This window comes from Emys orbicularis, chromosome 16, assembly GCF_028017835.1.
Source record: "Emys orbicularis isolate rEmyOrb1 chromosome 16, rEmyOrb1.hap1, whole genome shotgun sequence".
Classification (NCBI taxonomy): domain Eukaryota; kingdom Metazoa; phylum Chordata; order Testudines; family Emydidae; genus Emys; species Emys orbicularis.
Window position 1 is genome coordinate 9,073,931 of NC_088698.1, and position 23,223 is coordinate 9,097,153.

General features: G+C 46.2%; 1 protein-coding gene across 2 annotated transcripts in view; it reads right to left on the reverse strand.

Annotated features, from left to right (window-relative positions):
* Positions 1–21,304, reverse strand: part of NOS1 (nitric oxide synthase 1) — a 59,082-nt gene extending 37,778 nt beyond the window's left edge. The window contains exons 1-2 of one of the 2 annotated variants that reach the window (XM_065417934.1): positions 20,571–21,304; positions 5,715–5,838 (exon numbers count right to left, since the gene is read on the reverse strand). In XM_065417934.1, coding sequence (XP_065274006.1) covers positions 5,715–5,838; positions 20,571–21,304 — 858 coding nt within the window. Of the gene's footprint in view, positions 1–5,714; positions 5,845–20,570 lie in introns of both variants that reach the window. The other variant, XM_065417933.1, reaches the window with a different exon arrangement.
* Between the last annotated feature and the right edge of the window lie 1,919 nt (positions 21,305–23,223).

Consider the following 23,223-nt stretch of genomic DNA (forward strand, 5'->3'; position numbering starts at 1 on the left):
CATCTTGGAATTAGATCTTTCAGCAGATCGCAGTGTCATCACTCAGTATTACTAAGACCTGGTTGGATGTTCCATGGAGAAGAGATTCTGGTCCCAAACTGGGGCATCCTATCCAAATCCACTCAAGTTTTGGGGAAGTTTGGAGCCAGAACAAAGCTTGGCGTCTCAAGCCCATTGCTGTAAAATAGATCCGAACTGCCTAAACTTTGGGGAAATTTGGATCTGGATCCAGACATTGGATCTGAACTTTGTGGTTCAGGTCCCACTCTGAAGTTATGTCTATGCTACAAAATTATGTTGACTCAAGTTATGTCAATGTACAGCCGCCGCAGTAATTAAATTGCTTTTGCACGTCCACACTATGCTCCTTGTGTCACTGGTGCACGTCCTCATCGGGAGTGCTTGCATCGATTTAATTGTCAGGGTGGGGCATTGTGGGATGGCTTCTGAAAGCCAGCAGCAGACAATGTAAGCAACACAGTGTCTGACACTGTCTCGACCTCACTACATCAACCAAAGTGCTACGCCTCTTGTGGAGGTGGAGTTATTAAGTCGGCATAGCGGGCAAGTTACATCGACGGGAATGATGTTTTAGTGTAGAGGCTTACAGAGTTAGGTCAACGTAAGCTGCCTCACGTCAACCTAATGCTGTAGTGTAGACCAGAGCTAATTTATACCAACATTTAAAAAAACAAAAAAACTGTTCTGCATTTTTCCATATTCTTTTTTACTATTGATGCAGATATTCATGCTCCTTCTCCGTGATCCTGTAGAGAAGCTGTAATCCTATGCTCATGGCATCATCACACATCATGAAATGGTTGCGATGGCACAAATTTGGCATTGTGACCTCACTAAATGGGGGAAAGAGATGAGCTGTGATGAAGGAAGCCCGTGTTTCAACACGACTAGCTTTGCCGATGAGCACACACTGGAAGAAAAATGATGGAACCCATATGAAGAATTAAATTGTAGATATAGATTGTAGATTAAATATTTGAATCCAATGTTATTAGAAAGCCCTTTAAAGGATCTAGTCACTTAAGATTCATCTGCTTCTCCTCGATCTAACTTTTCCTCCCTTCCACATTGAAATACAGACAAGGAAACTGCCTTCACTCTTTAGAGGCAATCACTCACTTGACACATTTGACAGGCCTGATAGCTGTGGAGATAACTGGTGAAGGACCCCCCAGCCATCACTTGACCACCACAAGAAAAGGGCTTATGTTCTAAAACTCACCAGGGAAGGCAAGTAATGAGACATTCCAGCAGCATCCGCCCTTAAAGCTGCGGTAGGAATTAGAACGAGAGCTCCTATTTTCTACTCAGGCCTCAGCCTGGTCTGCATTTCGTTGCACTATACAGAATTCTGCTCTCGGTCACACTGATGAAAATCCAAAGCCAACCTCACTCTTCTCAGTGGAACGGCTCCAGCAACTGAGAGCAGCATTTGCCCCTGAATGTCCTGGTAGATCACTTTGCTCCAGGTGAAAATGTGTCTGCTTTACAGAAAGGCATAAGTGTTTCATAGAGAACAGCAAAGCCAAAGCTTCTTCTCACGCTTCTTTTTTAGGAATGCTCTGAAACCACATTGCAGCATATGAAAGAGAAGCCGTGTCTGGGCTGGGTTCCTGAGGCAGGCTAGATAGCAGCAGCCATGTGAATATACTATACTAGTTAGATGCTGGGCGGTGGCAATTTCACAAAAACCGTTGACAAGTTAAGTTTTTAAAAGTGTCTTTGACCCTGGAAAATGGGGATTTTGCTACTCACTTCAGTGACAACAGGATGGTGCATCATCTGGTAACTTCCTCCATGTGTACGTGTCGGGGGGAGAAAGGGAACTCCATCTGATACTACTGTACCATATTCTTTAGTTCTCACGGGCTCTGGAGTCTCTCGCTATCCCTGCTTGTGCTCTGTTGGGCTGTGTGTGGTCTCCCCAGCTCCTGGAGTCACGTGATTAAATGACGGTCTCTGTTTTCATTGTTTTAAAGCGTGTCTCTAGCCCTCATGGTTGCAGAATACAATTTGAAAATGTGAACCCTAAAGGCTCAAAATCTGGAGGCAAATCAGAAGAGCCCCAACATTTATTATTTTCAAAATCTTGGATTTTTAAGCCAATCTCACGGCTTCTGGGGGCCTGACTCATGATTTTGGAATGCTCGGGGATGGCCACGCTGTAATCTTCTTTCCGACACACCTGCTTCCTTCAACAAATCTCAACCGTTTGTGAGCCAGCAACACTATTGCATGCCAGCTGAATTCACCGGAGCTGCACCACTGAAATGCACTGAGATGTGAATTTGGCCCTTTATTTCTCTGGGGATGAAGTTCCCATGACAGCCACAGGATTCATAAAACTTTAATTAAAATTGACACTTGAAACCTCCCAAAATTAAGGTTTCTCCCCACCCCCACCAGACATAACACACTGCAGCGAATTAGCAAACACCTTATGCATTACTGTGAAATTCATGTTTCCTGAATGTGGAAAGCAGATCTTTAACCAGAACCATGGAGCTGAAGTACCCGCATGTTCACAGAGCATTATAAAGGCAGTTATACAAATGGTCCTATCTTCAGCAGTGGCCCAACTAAAAACCAGCTGCAAAGCACTAGTGAACTTTGGGTTATTTGTAATTTGGATCCCGCTGTTCAAGCTTCAGCCCACCTCAGATACTCTGTTGTGCTTGATGTTTTTCCTTGGGGAATTCTGTGGGGTTAGTGAAGTACTTGAAGGAGTGTGTGAATGTGTTAGATGCAGTGGGGAAGCATATGTGAAAAGACAGAGACACATTATGCCGTAGTGTAACACTACGTAGAGGACACAGGGCAGTATGTGCCCTCTAATGGCTTGGGAGACAGCACCCAAGAGAGGCTCTCTCGCTTGGCTTGGCAACTGTGTGCAGTGCGACAGGAAAGAAACTGATGACCAGCAGAAAAATGCGAAGTGCTTTTTGCCTCTCCACTCAGCCTCATTGGCTTGCGTGCTTGAAACCAAACATTATCCGGGGTTCTGTCAGGGAGGTGATATTAGCGCCTTTTATGTTTTAATTAGGTAGCGGTGATATTAGCGACTCAGGCGTGGGACAAATGGAGAGATTAATGTCGCAGTCAGGGGCGCACATGCATTATGCAAAAGACTTTTTACAACAGAGCATGTTATCATAAGTACTAAGTGTGCAGATTAGTGATCCTTCTTCGGTTATTACATATGGATGTGAGAATGCAATCCAGCCCCCTGAGTGTTTGATTTGCTTGGGTGTGTGGAAAAAACAGGGGAGTTTATCCCTTTGTGATGGCACATAAGGGCCGTAGTGCAGGTATACGCACCCCACAGCCAGGGAATACCCCTGGCACAAGGGGGTCTCTACTGCAGCTGCTGCCTTTCCCCTCTCCACATGGCCTAGTGCAGAGGGCATTTCAGAGTGGCCCAAGGAGCAGTGGTTCTAGGGCAGAGTAGACAATTGGAGCTCTCGTTCTACTTCCTGGGGCTGGGGTTGCTTCCCCCTCTAATTAGCCCTCCACTTGTTAATTGATCCTCTTGTAGGTCCCAATTAACCTATATTGATGGGGAGTTGAGTGGCAGGTGCTGTCACCGGCTGTAAGGTACACCTTCAGATGCAACCCCTCCCGGCCCTGAACCCACCCAGGCCAGCCTTGAATGGCATAGCAGAAGTTCTAAGTCTGGCTGTAGCGGAGAGAGGGGGCAGGGAAGGGAGGGAGAGGAGATGCGGAAGCGATAAGCGTATGGAGAGACCAAAACTGCTAGTGGAGGAGGATGTATAACGATAGGGATAAGAAGGATAAAAGGGAAGCCTGCACATCTAGTGGAAAAAAATGAGTTTAATAGCAGCTTAAGACTGGGGATTGTAGCAGCACTAACGGAGAGAAATTAAGCTCTGAACACAGAAGGTTATAAAGTGCTTATAGTCACAGACCCATGCAAGGAGCTTAGCAAAGAAAACAGAAAGACTGTGCTTCCAGGCAAGGGGAAAGGACCAAATCAGTAACCTGAGCTTGGCTGGAAGAGGAGTCACAGCACCCACCGACAGCTAAGCGGAAAGAGTCAGGTTGAAACAGGGAGGTCACTCTGGCAACCGAGTGAGGTGTGTCATAGTTCTTGGACTCACCTCCTTGTGCCTAAATATTACAGCACATATGGCAAGATCAGCTACGCTGTTCTGAGAACCAGATCATCTGCAATATGGGGCTGCATTTGGGGGAGATAAGGACAGATTTTCAGACTTTACTCTGAACTGTCTGGCTTTCCTCGGTCTGAACCTCGGGTAAGAGCTGCATTTCGTGTGTGCACGCCCCCCTAGATTGTGTACTGGGGTGTTTTTTGTATAAATAAACATTTAAAAGCCCTTACAGTCTATTTTTAAAAATATTTATTTAGGGACTCAACAGTGGATCTTGCCCTTAGAAAGATCATAGCAGATGTGACAGAGCAAAAAACCAACCCATTACCCTGCAATTTTGGCAGGTGTCCCCCATCCCGGAGAGGTTTAAACTCCAGGAACAGATTGAGATGTTTAGAAAGGTCTCCCGGGGCCCCTTATTTCCTGGAGGCACAAGGAGGTACCACACTTCTAAATCGTTGTCCACCACGATGCCTGCCTGCACTGCGTCACTTCACAAAGTGCGCTGAGGTCTCAGTGGAGAGTTAAGCTCTCCACAAAGGTGCCAAGTACCCCTGCATCTTAGTCACTTCTCAATGAGCAGGGAGTGCACCAAGCGATGGAGACCCTGGGTAGGACAGAGCAGCACAGAACAAGGCTATGTTAGAAAGAATGATCTAGTAGGTAGGGAACAGGACTAGGAGTCCAGACTTCTGAGTTACGTTCCGAACTCTACTGCAGAATCCCTATGTGATAACAAGTCGTGTCACCGCCCAGGGCCGGATCATGGCTCGGTGGAAGGACCGTGACGATTGCTGCTATTTGACATCTTCTCTTGTACTGTGAATGTTTTGGAGCAGGGACAATGTCACCCTACTTGTTAGTACAGCACCTAGCACAGCGAGGCGCTGATCCTGACCGGCACTACTGGAATATAAATAATGGATAGAAAAGATTAATAAGCCTTGGGCTGGCGAGAGTGGTCGAACGCCAGCCCAGAGGGCAGGAGCCGATAAATATAGGTATGAAAGAAAAATAGCCTTACATGCACTCCATCAAAAAGTGCCTGCCCTGCCGATGGTTCCTGGCCGGGAAGGGGGTGGGAGGTCAGGCCCTTTGTTTCAGGAAGTGACTGAGCTGAGCAGAGGCAATACTGGTTTTCTGGACTTCTTCATTTGAATGTTCATCTGTTTTTCCCTTTGGAAAGTGTTCTTTGCCGCATGGCCTACCGCGAATTACAGCGGGGGGAGCCATGGGAATGGGATGGTCTGAGCACAGGGCTGGGTGCCAGGAACTGCCAAGTTCTAGCCCTGCCTCTGACACTGGTCCCATCTGAGAATGCATTTGGCCCAATAAGTCCAGAAGAAATTCCACACACTACCTTATCCCTGGTGCGATCCCACTGAGGTGGGGAAAAATCACTTTCCCTCTCTGTCCATTCTGCAAACATGAGGTTAATACCATTAACCAATACCCGGCAAGCGGGTGTGAGAAGCAACAAATTACAAGCGGATTGCAGCCCATCTTATGCTTCTACACCGGCTCCCACCCCAACTAATCACCCCACAAGACACCGGCGCCTACCTGCTCCTTTTCCGAGTAGGGGTTGTTCAGGACGACGGGTGTGTCGCTCTTCCCCCACAGGTCATTGAAAACTCGGTCATTTTCCATCCCGGCTGGCACAGGTTTCTGGGACTTGTCCACTTCCCTGAAACTGAGGGTGGGGAATATTAGTCATTTCATTCCCAGAGCCACACGCAGCTTGATCCCCGTCAGAGCTCTCAGACTGCTCAGCCTTAGAGCAAAACCTCCCTGCCTACCGCATGGGGGGTGAACCCGAGCCGCAGGCAACCACTGCTACCCTCTGCCAATTGCTTAGATACAGGACTGGCTCTGGGCAGCTTCCCGCAGGATTGAAAACTTGCAAGAGTTTGAAGGGGGGGGGGGGTTGTTGAGGGGAGGAACTGGAAACTCCCCACACTGGCAAAGGATCACCCTGTGTTAGCTCGACGACAAGCAATGGGAGTTTTGCAACGTAAAAAAGCCCAATTCCTAAAACTGGCAGGAAGCTGAAGTCCTCACTAGGCCAAGGTAGGGAAGTGATAATCATCCAGCTTACACCTTTGCACTGCCGGGAAGACATATTCCTAACCCTATCATTCGCTACGCGGAGTGCTACCACTCCCAACACCAGCCACTGTAGGACCCAATAAAGAGTGGAGAACGTTTAGCCAGAGCGCATTTGAGTTATACACAATGCCCTCTGCCCCATGCTGTCCAATGGAATAAGATTAAAGGTCTAGAGAACATGACCTATGAAGGAAGGCTGAAAGAATTGGGTTTGTTTAGTTTGGAAAAGAGAAGACTGAGAGGGGACATGATAGCAGTTTTCAGGTATCTAAAAGGGTGTCATAAGGAGGAGGGAGAAAACTTGTTCATCTTAGTCTCTAAGGATAGAACAAGAAGCAATGGGCTTAAACTGCAGCAAGGGAGGTTTAGGTTGGACATTAGGAAAAAGTTCCTAACTGTCAGGGTGGTTAAACACTGGAATAAATTGCCTAGGGAGGTTGTGGAATCTCCATCTCTGGAGATATTTAAGAGTAGGTTAGATAAATGTCTATCAGGGATGGTCTAGACAGTATTTGGTCCTGCCATGCGGGCAGGGGACTGGACTCGATGACCTCTCGAGGTCCCTTCCAGTCCTAGAATCTATGAATTTATGAATCTAGAAGAACAAAAAGCAAAAAAAAAAAAAGAACAAAAAGTGCTCTTAATATACAAATGTATCAAAACAAATTAGGGGCCCTAGTTTACAAACAGGATTGGAAGGAAAGGGGATATAATATAGGGCTGATGGTGGTTATTCTAGAATAGCTTTGTTGGGGTTGGGCGGGGGGCTTGTTGCTTAAGTGGAACATAAGTGGGAAGCAACAAACTGATGTGGCTCTCAGGGAGGTAGTTTGATGCTTTGAGAGCCTGATCTTGCAAACACTTGTGCGTGTAAGTAACTTTACACAGTGAATTCCACTGAAGTGAGACTACTCACACATGTAAAATTACTCATGTTTCCAAGACTGGAGGATTAATGTGCTAAGAGACAAGTACTGCAAGAAAAAAAAACATTGCAATTGTTACCCATGCTGGATCAGACTTAATTTAAGAGTGACACAAAGAAATACTGGTTTTGTTTAACAAAAAAAAACCAAAAAAACCCCACAATGCAGAATTGACTTGTGGAACTTATCACCACAAGATATCATTGAGGATAATTATTTAGTAGGCTCCAATAAGGTGTCTAAGCGCTACTGCAATATGAATACTAAAACAAAGATAATGAGGAATTAGATATTTATATGAGTTATAAGAATATAATCCAGTCAAACCAGCTAGGATAAAAATGTGTAAATGACATCAGCTCTCATGATTTAGGACATAACCCAGCTGTTTACAGCCCAGGGTTGGGAAGACACTTCTTCCGTAAGAATGCTATTATTTAGTTGCCCACTGTTAGGGTTTTATAAACGACTGGACTAAATGGACCATTGTTCTAATCTGCTCTGACAATTCCTTTCTTTCTATGTAGGTCTGATCTTTATTCCCCTGACAACATCGAGCACTGAAAAACGATTCCTGTTGCAAATCTGGGGCCTCATCCAAAGCCTACTGCAGTCAGTGGCTTTGTCTTCACTACCCGCCAATCCGGCGGGTAGCAATCGGTTTATCGGGGATCGGCTTACCGCGTCTAGTGAAGACGCGGTAAAATCGATCCCTGATCGCTCTGCCGTCGACTCCGGAAATCCACCTCGGCAGGAGGCGGCAGCGGAGTCGGCGGCAGCGCGGCAGCGGTCGACTTTCCCGCGTCCTCACCGCTAGGTAAGCCGACCTAAAATACGCAACTTCAGCTACGGTATTCACGTAGCTGAAGTTGCGTATCTTAGGTCGGACCCCCGCTGCAGTGTGAGAGCCTTCCCGTTGACGTTAGTGGGCTTGGGATCAGGCCCCAAATCAGGAACATGGCACTCAAAACAATAGGCGCCCTGATCACAAAGCCACTCGTAGCTTAAAAAGAAGAGAAATGCCCACAGCAAATTAACTTTCAGGAGGTTTTCCCCAGGCATGTGGCTTTTGGTATAAATGAGGTAAAACAGCATTCAGTTTTATTTCTTTTTCTTCCAACCACTCCAGAAGTTTCTAGTTCGTTTATGGAATGAAGTTGAGCCCTCCAGCACCCAAGATGTTACACCACTTCCCGGGGATATTTTCTAAACACCGGGTAGCCTTGGGGGGAAAGCCTCCACTTTATATTTCCAACAGAATTCAAACCCAACAGGGGTTGGATTTTTAATTGAAATTCCCATCTGTCACCTCTACCAGGAGGAAATTGCTCTTTTGCTAACTTGGCTTTTATGCACATGTGAAAGGGTTCTGATCAGATGAAATACAGAACCTCACCCATCATTAATCTGGTCCATTCAAAGTCAAAGACAACTGTAAAATAATGCCTACGTGCTACATGCAGAATAACACATGCATCAAACCCACTGTGAACATTCTGCATTGCGTTGTCCCCACTCCTGCCTGCCAAGCTGGGGCCCTGCTTCTGAGGCACAGTTTACCTATTGTGCATGTCACAAACCCCTCTGGGGCTGTACATAAGAGCTGACATCACAAGGACAGAATACAACAACTCTCCAGAGCAGGGACTGAGCTTTGGTAGTTATATGGCCCCCCATTACTGTAATATCTGAACACCCTCCCGGGCGATAGTGTATTTACCTTCACAATACCCCCATGAGGCAGGGCAAGGTTGTTATCCCCATTGTACAGATGGAAAACGGAGGCACTGGGAGGTTAAGTGACTCATCCAAGGTCACACAGGAAGTCAAGCTGAGCCAGGAACTGAACCCAGATCATCTTTTGAGTCCCAGGCTAGTGCCCCTAACCAATGGACCATACGTCCTTTTATCCTCTGTTCGTTAGCACAATCAAGACCTATTATTCTTATTGATGCCTCCAAGGCTATTATTATTGTTTATTTGTATGCATGTTGCACCAAGACCACACAGAGGATTTTGGGGACCTAGGGCAACATCTGAAACTGAGGGCTCCCCCCCTTTTCCAAAATGACTGCTATGGAAACGAATACTCCCCCCTGAAATCAAGAAACCAAGGGGGCAAAACCAATGAGAGGGGAGGCCTGGGGAAAGGGGGCACTGGGGAGTAAGCACGCTCTGTATTCACTCCGCAGTGGCACCTCCTGTCCTTGCAGGGCTGGACATTGCAACCTGGTGCACGGGATCACAGCGCAACTCAGATTTGGCCAGGCTGCCCTTCCCTCAAATTCAATTTGGGGGCCCTGGGGCAACTGCTCCTTTGGTCCTCCATCCCTTGCCGGGCAGCTCTGGGTTGCACCAATGAGGTCCCAACCGGAACTGGGACCCCATTGAACTAGGTACTGTATGGACACCTAGGCCAGGTCTACACTATGTACTTACTTTGGTAGAACTACGTCACTCAGGAGTGTGGGAGGGGAAACAGAGGCACAGGGAAAGTCAAGGAACTTGCCTAAGGGCACACAGCAGGTTAGTTGCAGAGCTGTGGATACAACCCAGGGCTGAAAAGCTGCCCCAATGAAGCCAAGGGGAGTTTTGCCATTGACTTCACTGGTATCAGGATTTCACCCCAGATCTTCTGAGTCCCAGCCCATTCACCTATTCAGTCTAGGGGGTTTGCTTGGCAATAGGTGTTCTCGAACTTCCCTTGCCTTGACAAGAGAGAGAACTGATTGCTCGGATTCCTGGCAGTTCATTTGGATGAACCAATAAGAGCTTGGAAATCTAATGTTTTGCACCGATGCCGTAAGCAACACCTAGTGCAGTAACCAGAAGGCTAGGATGCTGCTGGGAACGGGCAGAACGCAGCCAAAATCCTCTGTGAGTGCACTTGTCCCAGTGGGTGAAAAGCATATGTTGGCTATAGGTGTCTGTGCCAGTATGAGCTGGGAGGGGAGCTCTGTGTGCATGAGAAGGAGAAAGAGAGAGAGAAAGTGTGTTCTTCTCGGCTATGCAAGAGAAATAGGTTTCTTTTCCCATCTCACTTTGCCCTGGGGCATTGCCGTCAGCTTTCCTCCGGCAGAATCACCCACCACCATCAATAATATGGACGACAGGGTAGTTTGTAAGTGACTCTCCTTCACTCTCTCTCTGGGTTTTCCACATTCTCAGGTGGCATTTCCTGTTGTGGGGAATATTTCAGGCTGAGAAGGAGCTGCCACCCTCTGCTCCGGTCACAACCAGGTAGCAGTTTACGGTCTGCAATGCTGAAGAACCGACTACCCAGTCTTTTTTCTCCATTACCTAGGATCAAACCAATGTCAGAGATCAGAAGTAACAACACACTTTTCTATGCAGTCAGGCCAAAGGATCTCAAAGCATTTTACACACCAATAGAAAGAGGCAATCCCAGGCTGCACATAGCAGTGAAACGCAACCGCCCGTGGGGCTGGCAGGGAGCAGCACACAGCAGCATTCTGCGGTAGTCTTGGGGAAGACGTGGAGAACACCACATCCAACTAGAAGTGAACAGGGCATGTCAAGAGGCGGGGGGCAGTTCCCCAAGATGGAACAAGGCCCACACGCTGCGGCTGCTCTTGCAGCTAGAACCCAGGGATCACAAATGATCCAAGTGAGAACAGCTTCCTAAGCGATAAAGGAGCGTTTTAAATATATGAATGCAAAGAACAAAAGCCTCCCTAAAGAGAACATTGTACGGAACAATAAGTGGATCCCGTGCCCTGAGGAGGAGACAATGCATCTGAGGAATTATGCTAAGATTTTGGATTAACAAATAAGTAACTGCGGTGGCTGCGCTTAGCAGTTTGAGCCGTGTCTTTGTATTTAATAAGGGTTTGTTAAAGGTACTGAATAGGTTCTGAACATGCCCTTCACTACAGAGGGTGTTAGAGGAATACAGACATCGGGCCAAACCCTAAAGCCTTTACTGACACAAAACTCCCCTTGTCATCGGTCGGGGTTTGGCCAGGTTCAGAAACGGCGTCGTAGAATGTTCTCCCCAGCTGGGTTTCCAATACACAAAGAGCAACCAGAAGCTATGGTCAGCATGAATGTCTTATTATAGATTAAGCAAGTCAGCAAACAAGAAAGGACAAAAGTAAGGTCTCCGTGAAAGAGCTGAGAGAGAGAGAGAGAGAGAGAGAGAAAGAGAGAGAAAGAGAGAGAGAGTCCCCTCTATAGAGAGAAGAGTCCTTGGCGACTTCGGGGGGCAGAACAAACAAAACAAAAGAGAGAAAGAGTCACATCACCGCAACACCGCGTCAGTAGAGAAATTCTCCTCGGGCATCAGTCAAGCTCTTTTTTCCTGTGGGGACATCCAATAAATATATGCTCAGCCCTGCTGGATCATGAGTTGCAAGGTGCAGTGATCTTGTGGCCTCCTGTCAGCACCTCCACCTGCCTTAAACTTGGGTTAGGATTACTACACTAAATTCTATTTTCATTCATGTGATCAGTATGTTCCATATCATTACTGGTGCCTGGTGACTTACTGGCTGTACATTTTCCTCTCAGCAGCCCAGTCATCAGACTGCGAGCAGAACAAACACTGGCTGCCATGAACAGTAGCAATGGCTGCCCACATCTGCTCTTCTCTTTATAGGCAATGGTTCAACATACCCAAGAAAGTTTCTGCCTTTGGTTACCCTCTTCACTCCCCCTAGGATCCCAAGAGTTCTGTGTGGTCAGGTGAAGTATTCCTGTGTTGTTTCCCGGGGAACCGAGACCTTGCATATTCTCAAGTGTCCCTTATTTTTGGTCAGTGAATCATCATGAGCTGCACCAGCCCCAGAGCTAAAGCCTGGACTCAATTAAGTAAAGAAGAGCTTTGCCATGGACCTCAGTAAGAGCAGCCGGAGGTAAATCAAGCCCCAGCTCAACCACATGACACTAAATCAGGGTGTGCTCCAATTTTTCCCTCCCTGGCAATTTAATGATGCTGCTATGAAGTATTTTCAAATGATAAAACTCTCTATAAAGCACTCTACAAACAGGACCTAATGAATGGGGAAACTGAGGCACCAAGAGGTCAAGTGATTTGTCCAAAGCCACTTGGTGAATCAATAGCAGAGTCTGAAATAGAACCCAGGTCTCCTGATCACTCACCCATATCACTAGAGCACATGACCTTCCCGCTTGCAGGAGACTGCACGGAGTACCTTAAACACATCAGACAGCACACTGAAGTCATTCCCATCTTTGACACAGAGCTGCAGCTGGATAAAGCCCCAGCATGCAATGCTCCCTTCTTGGGCACGGCAGCCTGGCTGGAATGCTGCCTGCTGGCAGAACATCTGCACTGAAGCGGACAACCCACACTGTAGAATGTATCAGGCCATATGGATCCACGCACAGGATTTTGGCTACCCCAGCTCTAGTGGGTTTCTCAACTATAAAGCAGGTCGGTCATTTGAATAGGTGGAATTCAAGGCACAAAAACAAATGTAACCGCTCAGGGAAAAAACACGACAGTATCCTGTCAGACTAGTCCTAAGCAGTCTGCCTTTTTAGGGCCGGTAGGTGAAACTTCAACAGAACCATACTCTGTCAGATTCAAAATCAAAACACTTTACGAACGTGAGTAACTTATACTGGAATTTAGTTTTAGAGGAAAACCAGAAAAGCCATTCTGATCTCGAAACGTCCTGTTTCAATACTTCCAGAAAGAAGAGTTTCAATTTTTTGTTTTTAATTTTTTTTTTAAATGTGTTTATAATATTATGTATATCATAGTACAAAATGAAAAAGTCAAAATCTGAATGTTTTGATTGCTCCCCAAATGATTTTCTTTTTCCAGAATTTTCCTTCATGGAGAACTTAAAAAATGTTGGGTTTCATTCAGGTACAGAATGACGCCAGATTTCGAAATCCTTTGTAAAACAACTTCCATCCTCCACACCAGTCTACCTCTTACTGTGGCATTACTGTTCTTTAGGCCGTTACTGCCTAAAATTGCCATGTTTCTATCTAGCTAAGGAACGGGCCTTAGAGGGAAAAGGAAAAAAAACAACCCAGAGGGTTAAACAATATAAATGCTGGCAACATGAAAAGGAAATGGGATGTGACAATTCTCTTCCGGCTGAGGGTCAAAAATAGAACAAGGTTAGTTGGCAACGAATGAATTGTGCTCTATTTCTACCCTGTAGCCTGCTGAGACCCTGTTAGATGAGAGGTTGCTTCTCATCAGACCTTTCTCCCCACTTCCAGGGTATATTTTTATATTAACTCCATTACAGCTGCTTTGCCCCGAACAGCGCACACTCAGCTGTGGTTATAGCCCACCCTGAGGACAGACGGCAAATACACAGGGCGAGCATGTATCCAGAAAACAGCAGTGGATGGATGGTATCTAATATCTGAGGCATCTTCCCAGGTGAATACAGATCAAGGAAGCTTAGGATGCAATTTAGCCACCTTCTGCCAGGTGCAGTCTTAGTGACTTCTTGTATCCCTTATGTAACCCACACACCTCCTGGGTGTGGTGTTCTGGCCCATCTAGTGGCACTGAGACCACTTAGAGAGAGATTAATGAGTCTCCTCTACATCCTTAGCTAAAGTCCATGTGGCTTTTAGCTCATGCAGTAGAGGCTCATGCATTTAGCTTCAGAGGTCCCAGGTTCAATCCCGCTCGCTGACGACCAGGGTCTTTCGGTATTACACTTACATATGATATTGTAGTAGTGGGTCAAAACCCTGAGGTTCTTACTCACTTTTTACTCAGGAAAAACATTCACTGATTTCAGAGGGAGACTGTCCTGAGCAAGACCCTCACTACTTGACCCATTATTAATAAACTCCACATTTGCACCATTCCTTTTCTTCCAAAGAATCCCCAAAGCTCTGCAAAAGGGAACTGGCTTTATCCTGAAATACCGCCATCTCTGGACCACGCAGCAGCCTCTTAACAACATGTGCAATGTTACACAATGGTTCAGGAAGAGAACAACACGGCACCCAGTTACAAAGGCAGGGGGGGAATTAGGTAGGCAGAACACAGTTACTCACACTAGATTCTAGCTGAGACTAACACCTTCACTCTGAGACTAAGTACCACCAGACCTTTAGTGACCATGAGGGGTCGGCACCTCAGCTTTAGCTCTTATCCAAAAGATGGCCTCTTTAACATCCTTAACGCCATATGGAGGCATATGTTCAGTACTGACCTCGGACAAAAGGGCGAACATCAGACCTGCAATAATTGGGATTCACCTGGAGATCTCCCATTCCCACTCTGACTAGGCCCAACTGGAGGTCTGAAGAGGTCACAGCCCGAGGTGTCACAGCTGCACCTAACCACTGTCTAATTCTTCTAAGGGTTACTTGTTTTATAGGCATTTCAATGGTGTCTGCCACTGCAGAATCCATAGTTATCCTGCTGTCCAGTCTCCCTGGGATTTCTGGGCTTGTCCCAGTGTCTCTCTCCGTATGATCAGGCCTCCCCAATGCACCAGCCCTGTTTTAGACAGAGCAGATAGCACAGGAAATGAGTTGACCATCTTCAGCCCAGTGTAGTGGTGAGTAGGGATTGGGATGACTGTCCCACGTCTCTCTTGAGGGTGAAAACACTCTTTGACGCACAGAGCTGCTCTCTGCCGGTTTCCCTGCAGCGTTTCTGCTCTTCTATGTCTGTCTAAAACCACTAGCATCACCGTGCCCCAGTATTTTACCCACAACGCAGTGAATTATGCCACTGCCCTTTTCATTCTTACAGGGCTTCATGCTCCCTCTCAGCCTTATATTAGCCTCTGAGTGAAGCCTGGGCCAGAGTTTCTCTCCAGAGGCCACTTTAAAGTTTCCCCAAGGATGCTAGTGTGCTCTTTCAGGTGTAGTTAAACACTAACTTCTTCAAGGCCACTAATTCTTGCTGGTTCTTGGGACAGCTGCTTAGGACAGATTCCATGGAGGAGCTAGGACTGGAGCACCCTCAGCTCCCACGGACTTCACTGAGAGCTGAGGGTTCTTAGTACGTTGCTGCAGGTGGGGCTGAGCGTTTCACAGGCTCAGGACCCTCGGGAATAAAGTATGAGACAGCTCTCTCTGCTCTTTGGCCTCTCTTCATAAGCCGGAGAGTTGAAGCCGTTCACCTTCCCTCACCGTGATTCTGCATGAAACCTACTGATTCAGCATTTAAAAAAAACACGCACGTTTTATCGTGGAGTTTATTAGAGCTGGTTGGACTTTTTTTGGGGTGGGGGGGCAGAAAATGAGTCAAGTACTCCAGCTAGTGAACCCAGCCAGAGAGGAGAACAGAGCCATGAGACAGCCCAGGAGGCACCACGGGGGCATTTCCAGGTAGAAATATTTTTTGGTTTCAGGTTAGTGTTTTGTCAAAAAGTTGACATTTACCACAGAAAGCCGATACTGTTCTCAAAAGTTTCAAAGCCACAGTTTTCCTTAAACCATTTTTACAGAAAATTTTCAACTTCCTTTAGATACTATTAAAAAGTATCTAAGGAAAGATCAAACCAGTATCTTAGATGCCTATATACAAATGCGAGAAGTATGGGTAATAAGCAGGAAGAACTGGAAGTGCTAATAAATAAATACAACTATGACATTGTTGGCATCACTGAAACTTGGTGGGATAATACACATGATTGGAATGTTGGTGTGGATGGGTACAGCTTGCTCAGGAAGGATAGACAGGGGAAAAAGGGAGGAGGTGTTGCCTTATATATTAAAAATGTACACACTTGGACTGAGGTAGAGATGGACATAGGAGATGGAAGTGTTGAGAGTCTCTGGGTTAGGCTAAAAGGGGTAAAAAACAAGGGTGATGTCATGCTAGGAGTCTACTACAGGCCACCTAACCAGGTGGAAGAGGTGGATGAGGCTTTTTTTAAACAACTAACAAAATCATCCAAAGCCCAAGATTTGGTGGTGATGGGGGACTTCAACTATCTGGATATATGTTGGGAAAATAACACAGCGGGGCACAGACTATCCAACAAATTCTTGGACTGCATTGCAGACAACTTTTTATTTCAGAAGGTTGAAAAAGCTACTAGGGGGGAAGCTGTTCTAGACTTGATTTTAACAAATAGGGAGGAACTCGTTGAGAATTTGAAAGTAGAAGGCAGCCTGGGTGAAAGTGATCGTGAAATCATAGAGTTTGCAATTCTAAGGAAGGGTAGAAGGGAGAACAGCAAATAGAGACAATGGATTTCAGGAAGGCGGATTTTGGTAAGCTCAGAGAGCTGATAGGTAAGGTCCCATGGGAATCAAGACTGAGGGGAAAAACAACTGAGGAGAGTTGGCAGTTTTTCAAAGGGACACTATTAAGGGCCCAAAAGCAAGCTATTCCGTTGGTTAGGAAAGATAGAAAATGTGGCAAAAGACCACCTTGGCTTAACCACGAGATCTTGCATGATCTAAAAAATAAAAAGGAGTCATATAAAAAATGGAAACTAGGACAGATTACAAAGGATGAATATAGGCAAACAACACAGGAATGCAGGGGCAAGATTAGAAAGGCAAAGGCACAAAATGAGCTCAAACTAGCTACGGGAATAAAGGGGAACAAGAAGACTTTTTATCAATACATTAGAAGCAAGAGGAAGACAGGGTAGGCCCACTGCTTAGTGAAGAGGGAAAAACAGTAACAGGAAACTTGGAAATGGCAGAGATGCTTAATGACTTCTTTGTTTCGGTCTTCACCGAGAAGTCTGAAGGAATGCCTAACATAGTGAATGCTAATGGGAAGGGGGTAGGTTTAGCAGATAAAATAAAAAAAGAACAAGTTAAAAATCACTTAGAAAAGTTAGATGCCTGCAAGTCACCAGGGCCTGATGAAATGCATCCTAGAATACTCAAGGAGCTAATAGAGGAGGTATCTGAGCCTCTAGCTATTATCTTTGGAAAATCATGGGAGACGGGAGAGATTCCAGAAGACTGGAAAAGGGCAAATATAGTGCCCATCTATAAAAAGGGAAATAAAAACAACCCAGGAAACTACAGACCAGCTAGTTTAACTTCTGTGCCAGGGAAGATAATGGAGCAAGTAATTAAGGAAATCATCTGCAAACACTTGGAAGGTGGTAAGGTGATAGGGAACAGCCAGCATGGATTTGTAAAGAACAAATCATGTCAAACCAATCTGATAGCTTTCTTCGATAGGATAACGAGCCTTGTGGATAAGGGAGAAGCTGTGGATGTGGTATACCTAGACTTTAGTAAGGCATTTGATATGGTCTCGCATGATATTCTTATCGACAAACTAGGCAAATACAATTTAGATGGGGCTACTATAAGGTGGGTGCATAACTGGCTGGATAACCGTACTCAGAGAGTTGTTATTAATGGTTCCCAATCCTGCTGGAAAGGCATAACGAGTGGGGTTCCGCAGGGGTCTGTTTTGGGACCGGCTCTGTTCAATATCTTCATTAACGACTTAGATATTGGCATAGAAAGTACGCTTATTAAGTTTGCGGATGATACCAAACTGGGAGGGATTGCAACTGCTTTGGAGGACAGGGTCATAATTCAAAATGATCTGGACAAATTGGAGAAATGGTCTGAGTTAAACAGGATGAAGTTTAACAAAGACAAATGCAAAGTGCTCCACTTAGGAAGAAAAAATCAGTTTCACACATACAGAATGGGAAGAGACTGTCTAGGAAGGAGTACGGCAGAAAGGGATCTAGGGGTTATAGTGGACCACAAGCTAAATATGAGTCAACAGTGTGATGCTGTTGCAAAAAAAGCAAACATGATTCTGGGATGTATTAACAGGTGTGTTGTGAGCAAGACACGAGAAGTCATTCTTCCGCTCTACTCTGCTCTGGTTAGGCCTCAGCTGGAGTATTGTGTCCAGTTCTGGGCACGGCATTTCAAGAAAGATGTGGAGAAATTGGAAAGGGTCCAGAGAAGAGCAACAAGAATGATTAAAGGTCTTGAGAACATGACCTATGAAGGAAGGCTGAAAGAATTGGGTTTGTTTAGTTTGGAAAAGAGAAGACTGAGAAGGGACATGATAGCAGTTTTCAGGTATCTAAAAGGGTGTCATAAGGAGGAGGGAGAAAACTTGTTCACCTTAGCCTCTGAGGATAGAACAAGAAGCAATGGGCTTAAACTGCAGCAAGGGAGGTCTAGGTTGGACATTAGGAAAAAGTTCCTAACTGTCAGGGTGGTTAAACACTGGAATAAATTGCCTAGGGAGGTTGTGGAATCTCCATCTCTGGAGATATTTAAGAGTAGGTTAGATAAATGTCTATCAGGGATGGTCTAGACAGTATTTGGTCCTGCCATGCGGACAGGGGACTGGACTCGATGACCTCTCGAGGTCCCTTCCAGTCCTAGAATCTATGAAAAGGACACGGCTCCTTTCAGCTGTGTGGCTTTCCAGTCCCTTTTGTCTCTTCCCCCTCCACTGCCCTGCTCCCAACCCTTGCAAGCTTTCAAACTTAGACTAATTCACCAGCCAACTCTCATATAAGTGCTGGATTCACCCTGGCTTATTGCCTTCCTAGCATGGCAAGCCATTCATTGGGTTTATGCTCAGGGGCTGTCTCCTCTACAATCAGCCTTCCCTACCTCTTCAGCAATACCACAGTGAGTCTTTGTGACATCACAGTACATTCCACAGAAGTTGCTGCGTTGTCACTGTGGCGAACAAAGGAGGGACGTAGAGAGACTGATGTCTAGCAGGTCAAGTAGGCATATAGGCGTCAAGATTCCTGGGTTCCACTGCTGCTGATTCTGCCGCTGACTTTCTCCGTGATGCTGGTGACTCCCTTAGGTCAACAGTTTTCCAACAGTGACTGCTGGTTTTGCATCTTTCTGGTTTTGAGTGCGCAACCTGAGACACCCACAACTTCATTTTCAGGGGTGTGGAGCCCTTGCAGATCCCACTAACTACAGCTGGAATTTAGGATGCTCAGGACCTCTGAAAATCAGGCCCGCCGGCATTTCAAGCCACATCCCCAAACACTCAGATTGCCAAAATCAGTGACCCACTTCTGAAAACAGTGGCCGTCACTGCTCCGTGCCTCAGTTTCCCCAGGTGTAAACTAACAACCATCACCTCACAGGGGGGGCTGGCAGACTCAGAGTATATCCAAACGGCAAAAACCACCCAGTGGCAGTGAGTCTCAGAGCCCAGGTCAACTGACTCAGGCTCATGCTACCAGGCTAAAAATAGCAGTGTAGACATTTGGCAGTGTAGCATTTGTAGGCATCAGGGCTCTGACACCCCCTCTCCTCACTGGGTTTCAGAGCCCTGGCTCCAACCTAAGCGGGAATCTCTACACAGCTATGTTTAGCCCCAGAGCACAAGCCCCTCGAGCCAGAGTCGGTTGACCCGGGCTCTGAGACTCACTGCTTTGGGGTTGGTTTTGCTAGGCAGATGTACCCAAAATGTTTGTAGAATGCTTTGAGATTCTTGGGGAAAGGGACTAGAAAACGGCAATGCATCACTGCTAATAAATGGCCAGGAGGAGAGAGCTAATTGGGAAGGAGCCTGCTCCTGTGAGCGCACAAACACCAGAACAATTAACAACAATTAAAAACACAGGGGGGGAATTACGCAGCTCCTCAATTACATTCTAGTGAAATGTAGTTTTTCAAGCTCTCGGGGGCACTTTAAAGACTCTCGGCTTATAGCATTTCTCCTGCTTGTGTAAAACCAGAGAAGCAGAGCTGCACATCTAGGATCCAAACCTGTTCTCACTGAAATCTCCCACTGCTTTCTGTAGGAGCAGGATTGGACGTCTAGCTGCTGGGTCTGGGTGGCAGAACAGGCATAGAGCATTTTGAAATACAGTGGCCGTGAGAAGCATCATTCACAGCAAGCTGAGCTTCCCTTCTGGAAGGTTTGGGTTGTAATAATAAAAGATTTAGCTCTTATATGGCAGCTTTTATGAACAAAACTCAGAGCACTGTACTAGGAGGGCCAATATCATTGGCTTCTTTTTACAGATGGGGAAACCGAGGCACCGAACTCTGCCTAAGGTCATGCAGCATGTCAGTGGCAGAACCAGGAATAGAAGCTAGGTGTGCCGTATACCTGTCCAGTGCCCAATCTGGTATACCCACATTGCTAGCTCTGGTGTCCGTGGAATTTTATTTCCCCATCCCTTTGTCCTCTTCCAATCTCCTTTTTCTCCCCTTTCCGTTCTCCCATGCTTCTTGCCCGCTTCTTTTCTCCCCCACGCATCTGTCCTCCTCTTGCCTCCATTTCCCTCTCCCACATTTTCTCTCTTTTCCCTTTCTAGCTGTCATTCTCTTTCCCTCCTCCTCTCTCCTGACCATCAAGCCTTAGTGGGCAATAGGTCTGTGACCTGGAGAAGGCTCTAACCTGACCCCACCAAACCCATCTGGCTTGTGTCACCATAATCTATACCAAAGGTAAAAAATGTATGTAGGTACTTACCAGTCCACCTGGACTTCTATATCTCTTGTCTCCACCTTGGTTGGCGCGTCTCCGTTGAGTTCCTTACTGCCGCTCTTCAGGAGTTTCAGGACTGGCTCTATTTCTTTTAGCAGCTCATTGTTTTCGACCCCACCGTTGAGGCAAGGATTGGCACTGGCATTGTCCCTTCCCTTCAAAGAGTCCTCGCCTTTGGTGCTGGTAACCACACCATTGACGTGCACAAGGGACTCTGCTTCCTGCCCGTTCTCCCTGGCCCATGCTGAACTAGCCGAGCCCATGGTATGGTCTGCACCCTGCTGCAGATCTCTGCCGTGAATGCTTGGATTGGACAAGTCGACCGCTTTGGCAGTTGGGCACAAAGGTCTGGTTACTCTAACGGTCTTTGGCATCCCATCACCGGCAAAGGTGGTCTCCAGATGAGTGGTGAAGCCCTCGGGACCTCTCAGGATCAGAACCACATAGGTCTCTGAGGCGATGCTCCTCAGGATCTCCAGGGCACTCTCATAACTCATGTCCACCAGGGGCCGGCCATTGACTGCCAGGATAATGTCCCCAGCCTGGATGAGCCCACTTTGCTCAGCTGCCCCTCCCCGGATCAGGTCGGAGATGATTACTGGGGGCTTGTTGACGCGTTCCTTCACCAGGAACCCGAGACCCCCAACCTTGCGCTTGAAGAGTCTCACCGAAATGACATTGGGCTGTATCTGCTGCACACTGAACACATTCTCTTCCATTGTAGCCCTTGGTCTTCTAGCCTGCAGCCCAAGCCCTCTAGACCCACTGAGCACAGACTAGCCCACCGCTGAGCAGAGAGATTAGCGGCTGAGAAGAGAGCACAGCTTATCTCTGCTTGCAAGGAGGAACTTGTTGGCTCTGGAATGACTTGCCTTGTTGCAAAATCTGCAGAGCATCAGTCGTTGCACATCAGTTCCAGCTCTGTCTTCGCCAGCATAATTTCATTCATTCATTCCTCCCTCCTCTCTCTCTCTCTCTCTTTTGTAAGGTAATGACGCCAGCAGCCCAGATAACCTTCACTGGGACAGCAAGAGTGTGTCACCAACAGAAGGCTGGGCTGGCGGGAGCAGGCACAGAACTAGGCATCTCTCTGCCGAAGAGGGTCACAGGGACGAAACATTAGAGAGGAGACATGACAGGCCTCGAACCATCCCTTGATCTTGTGCTTGGGAACTGGCTCACTTCACAGACATTTCCGCAGACTAGTTTTTAGGCTCTGAATGGATCTTGAGCTTCTCTGTCTGTAAAGGGGGATTAAAAAAAGAGAGAGAAAGACATGAGCGTGGACAGAGCTAAGTACGGGCCGCATAGAGAGATCTGAATGACTTAGACACCCTGATAAAAAACATTCAGCACAGATACCCTCTCCAGAGATGGGTTTCAAAGCCTGGCTGTACCCTGAAATCATCCCAAGCTATATTTCCTCTGTCCCTCTGCAAACTCTCCCACTGTCTAGTTCTTCCAGCTTAACTAGAGCAGATGCGGAATAAAGTCCTGGTCAGGAAAATTTGGGGCCAATTCTTTGATTGGTGTAAATCAGCATAATTCTACTGGACTCTATGGAGCTACATCGATTTACACCAGCAAAGGCTCTGGCCGCTGTTCTTCAAAGTATCTTCATGAGCCAAAGTCTGCCTGGCAGAGATGACCGTAAAATGCTGCAGCTTCTCCCGTTGGTGTAGTTAATCCACCTCCGCGAGAGGCAGTGGCTATGTCGGCAGGAGAAGCCCTGTGCTATCTACGCTGGGGGCTAGGTTGGTATAACTGCGGTGCTCAGGGGTGTGGATTTATCCCGTAGTTATACCAACGTTAGTGTGTAGTGTAGACCTGGCCCCAGGACCAACCTAATCACAAGTTTTTGATTTAAACAAACAAAACAAAACAAATGTAAGGGAAACCTCAATATTAAAGTAATATTAGCAAAATGTCAATTTCTTATTTGGGTTTTTATAAACTTGTTTGCACCTTATTAAATATATCGTCATAAGAACATCATAGAAAAAATGTTAAAAAAAAACACAACAATTTATGCATAAAGCTAACCAAACAATTTCAACAGGTTTCCACCTTTGTCTCCCAAACACAACCAAGTGTCATCAATTTAATACCCTCAAAATATTTGCATAAACCTGTATTTAAAATTCATTTTGGTTTCATTTTTATTCTCTTTTAAGTTATGTTCAAGGAAAGCAGTGGTTAACATTTGTGCCTCTAAACAGTTAACAAAAGTGAAATTGGTATCAGAAGCAAATTAACTCTAAAAAGCTTGGGTAAAAATTCTAACATTACCTCTTTTGCTAAAACAAAGCTCAGCAGGGGAAAGCAATACACCGTCTCATAAAAAAATGTAAGCATCAATTTAAGCAGTTAAACATTATATTTAGTACATAAAATATCAGTAATGCACCTCAAGTGAAAAATGAATGTCTATACAACAATTGCAAAAGTATAGCTTGCGTTATAAAAAGCTTGGTCCCTATTGCATTGTAAACACACTACGTTAATAAGTGTATTAAATCTGGGTTACTAAAACCAAGAAAAATGTAAAACAAACAAAAAACATTATGATGTTAACTAACTTAAGCTATTTAGGTTTGCATCCCACAGACCAACCCCCCTCCCAAAAAATATCACACCC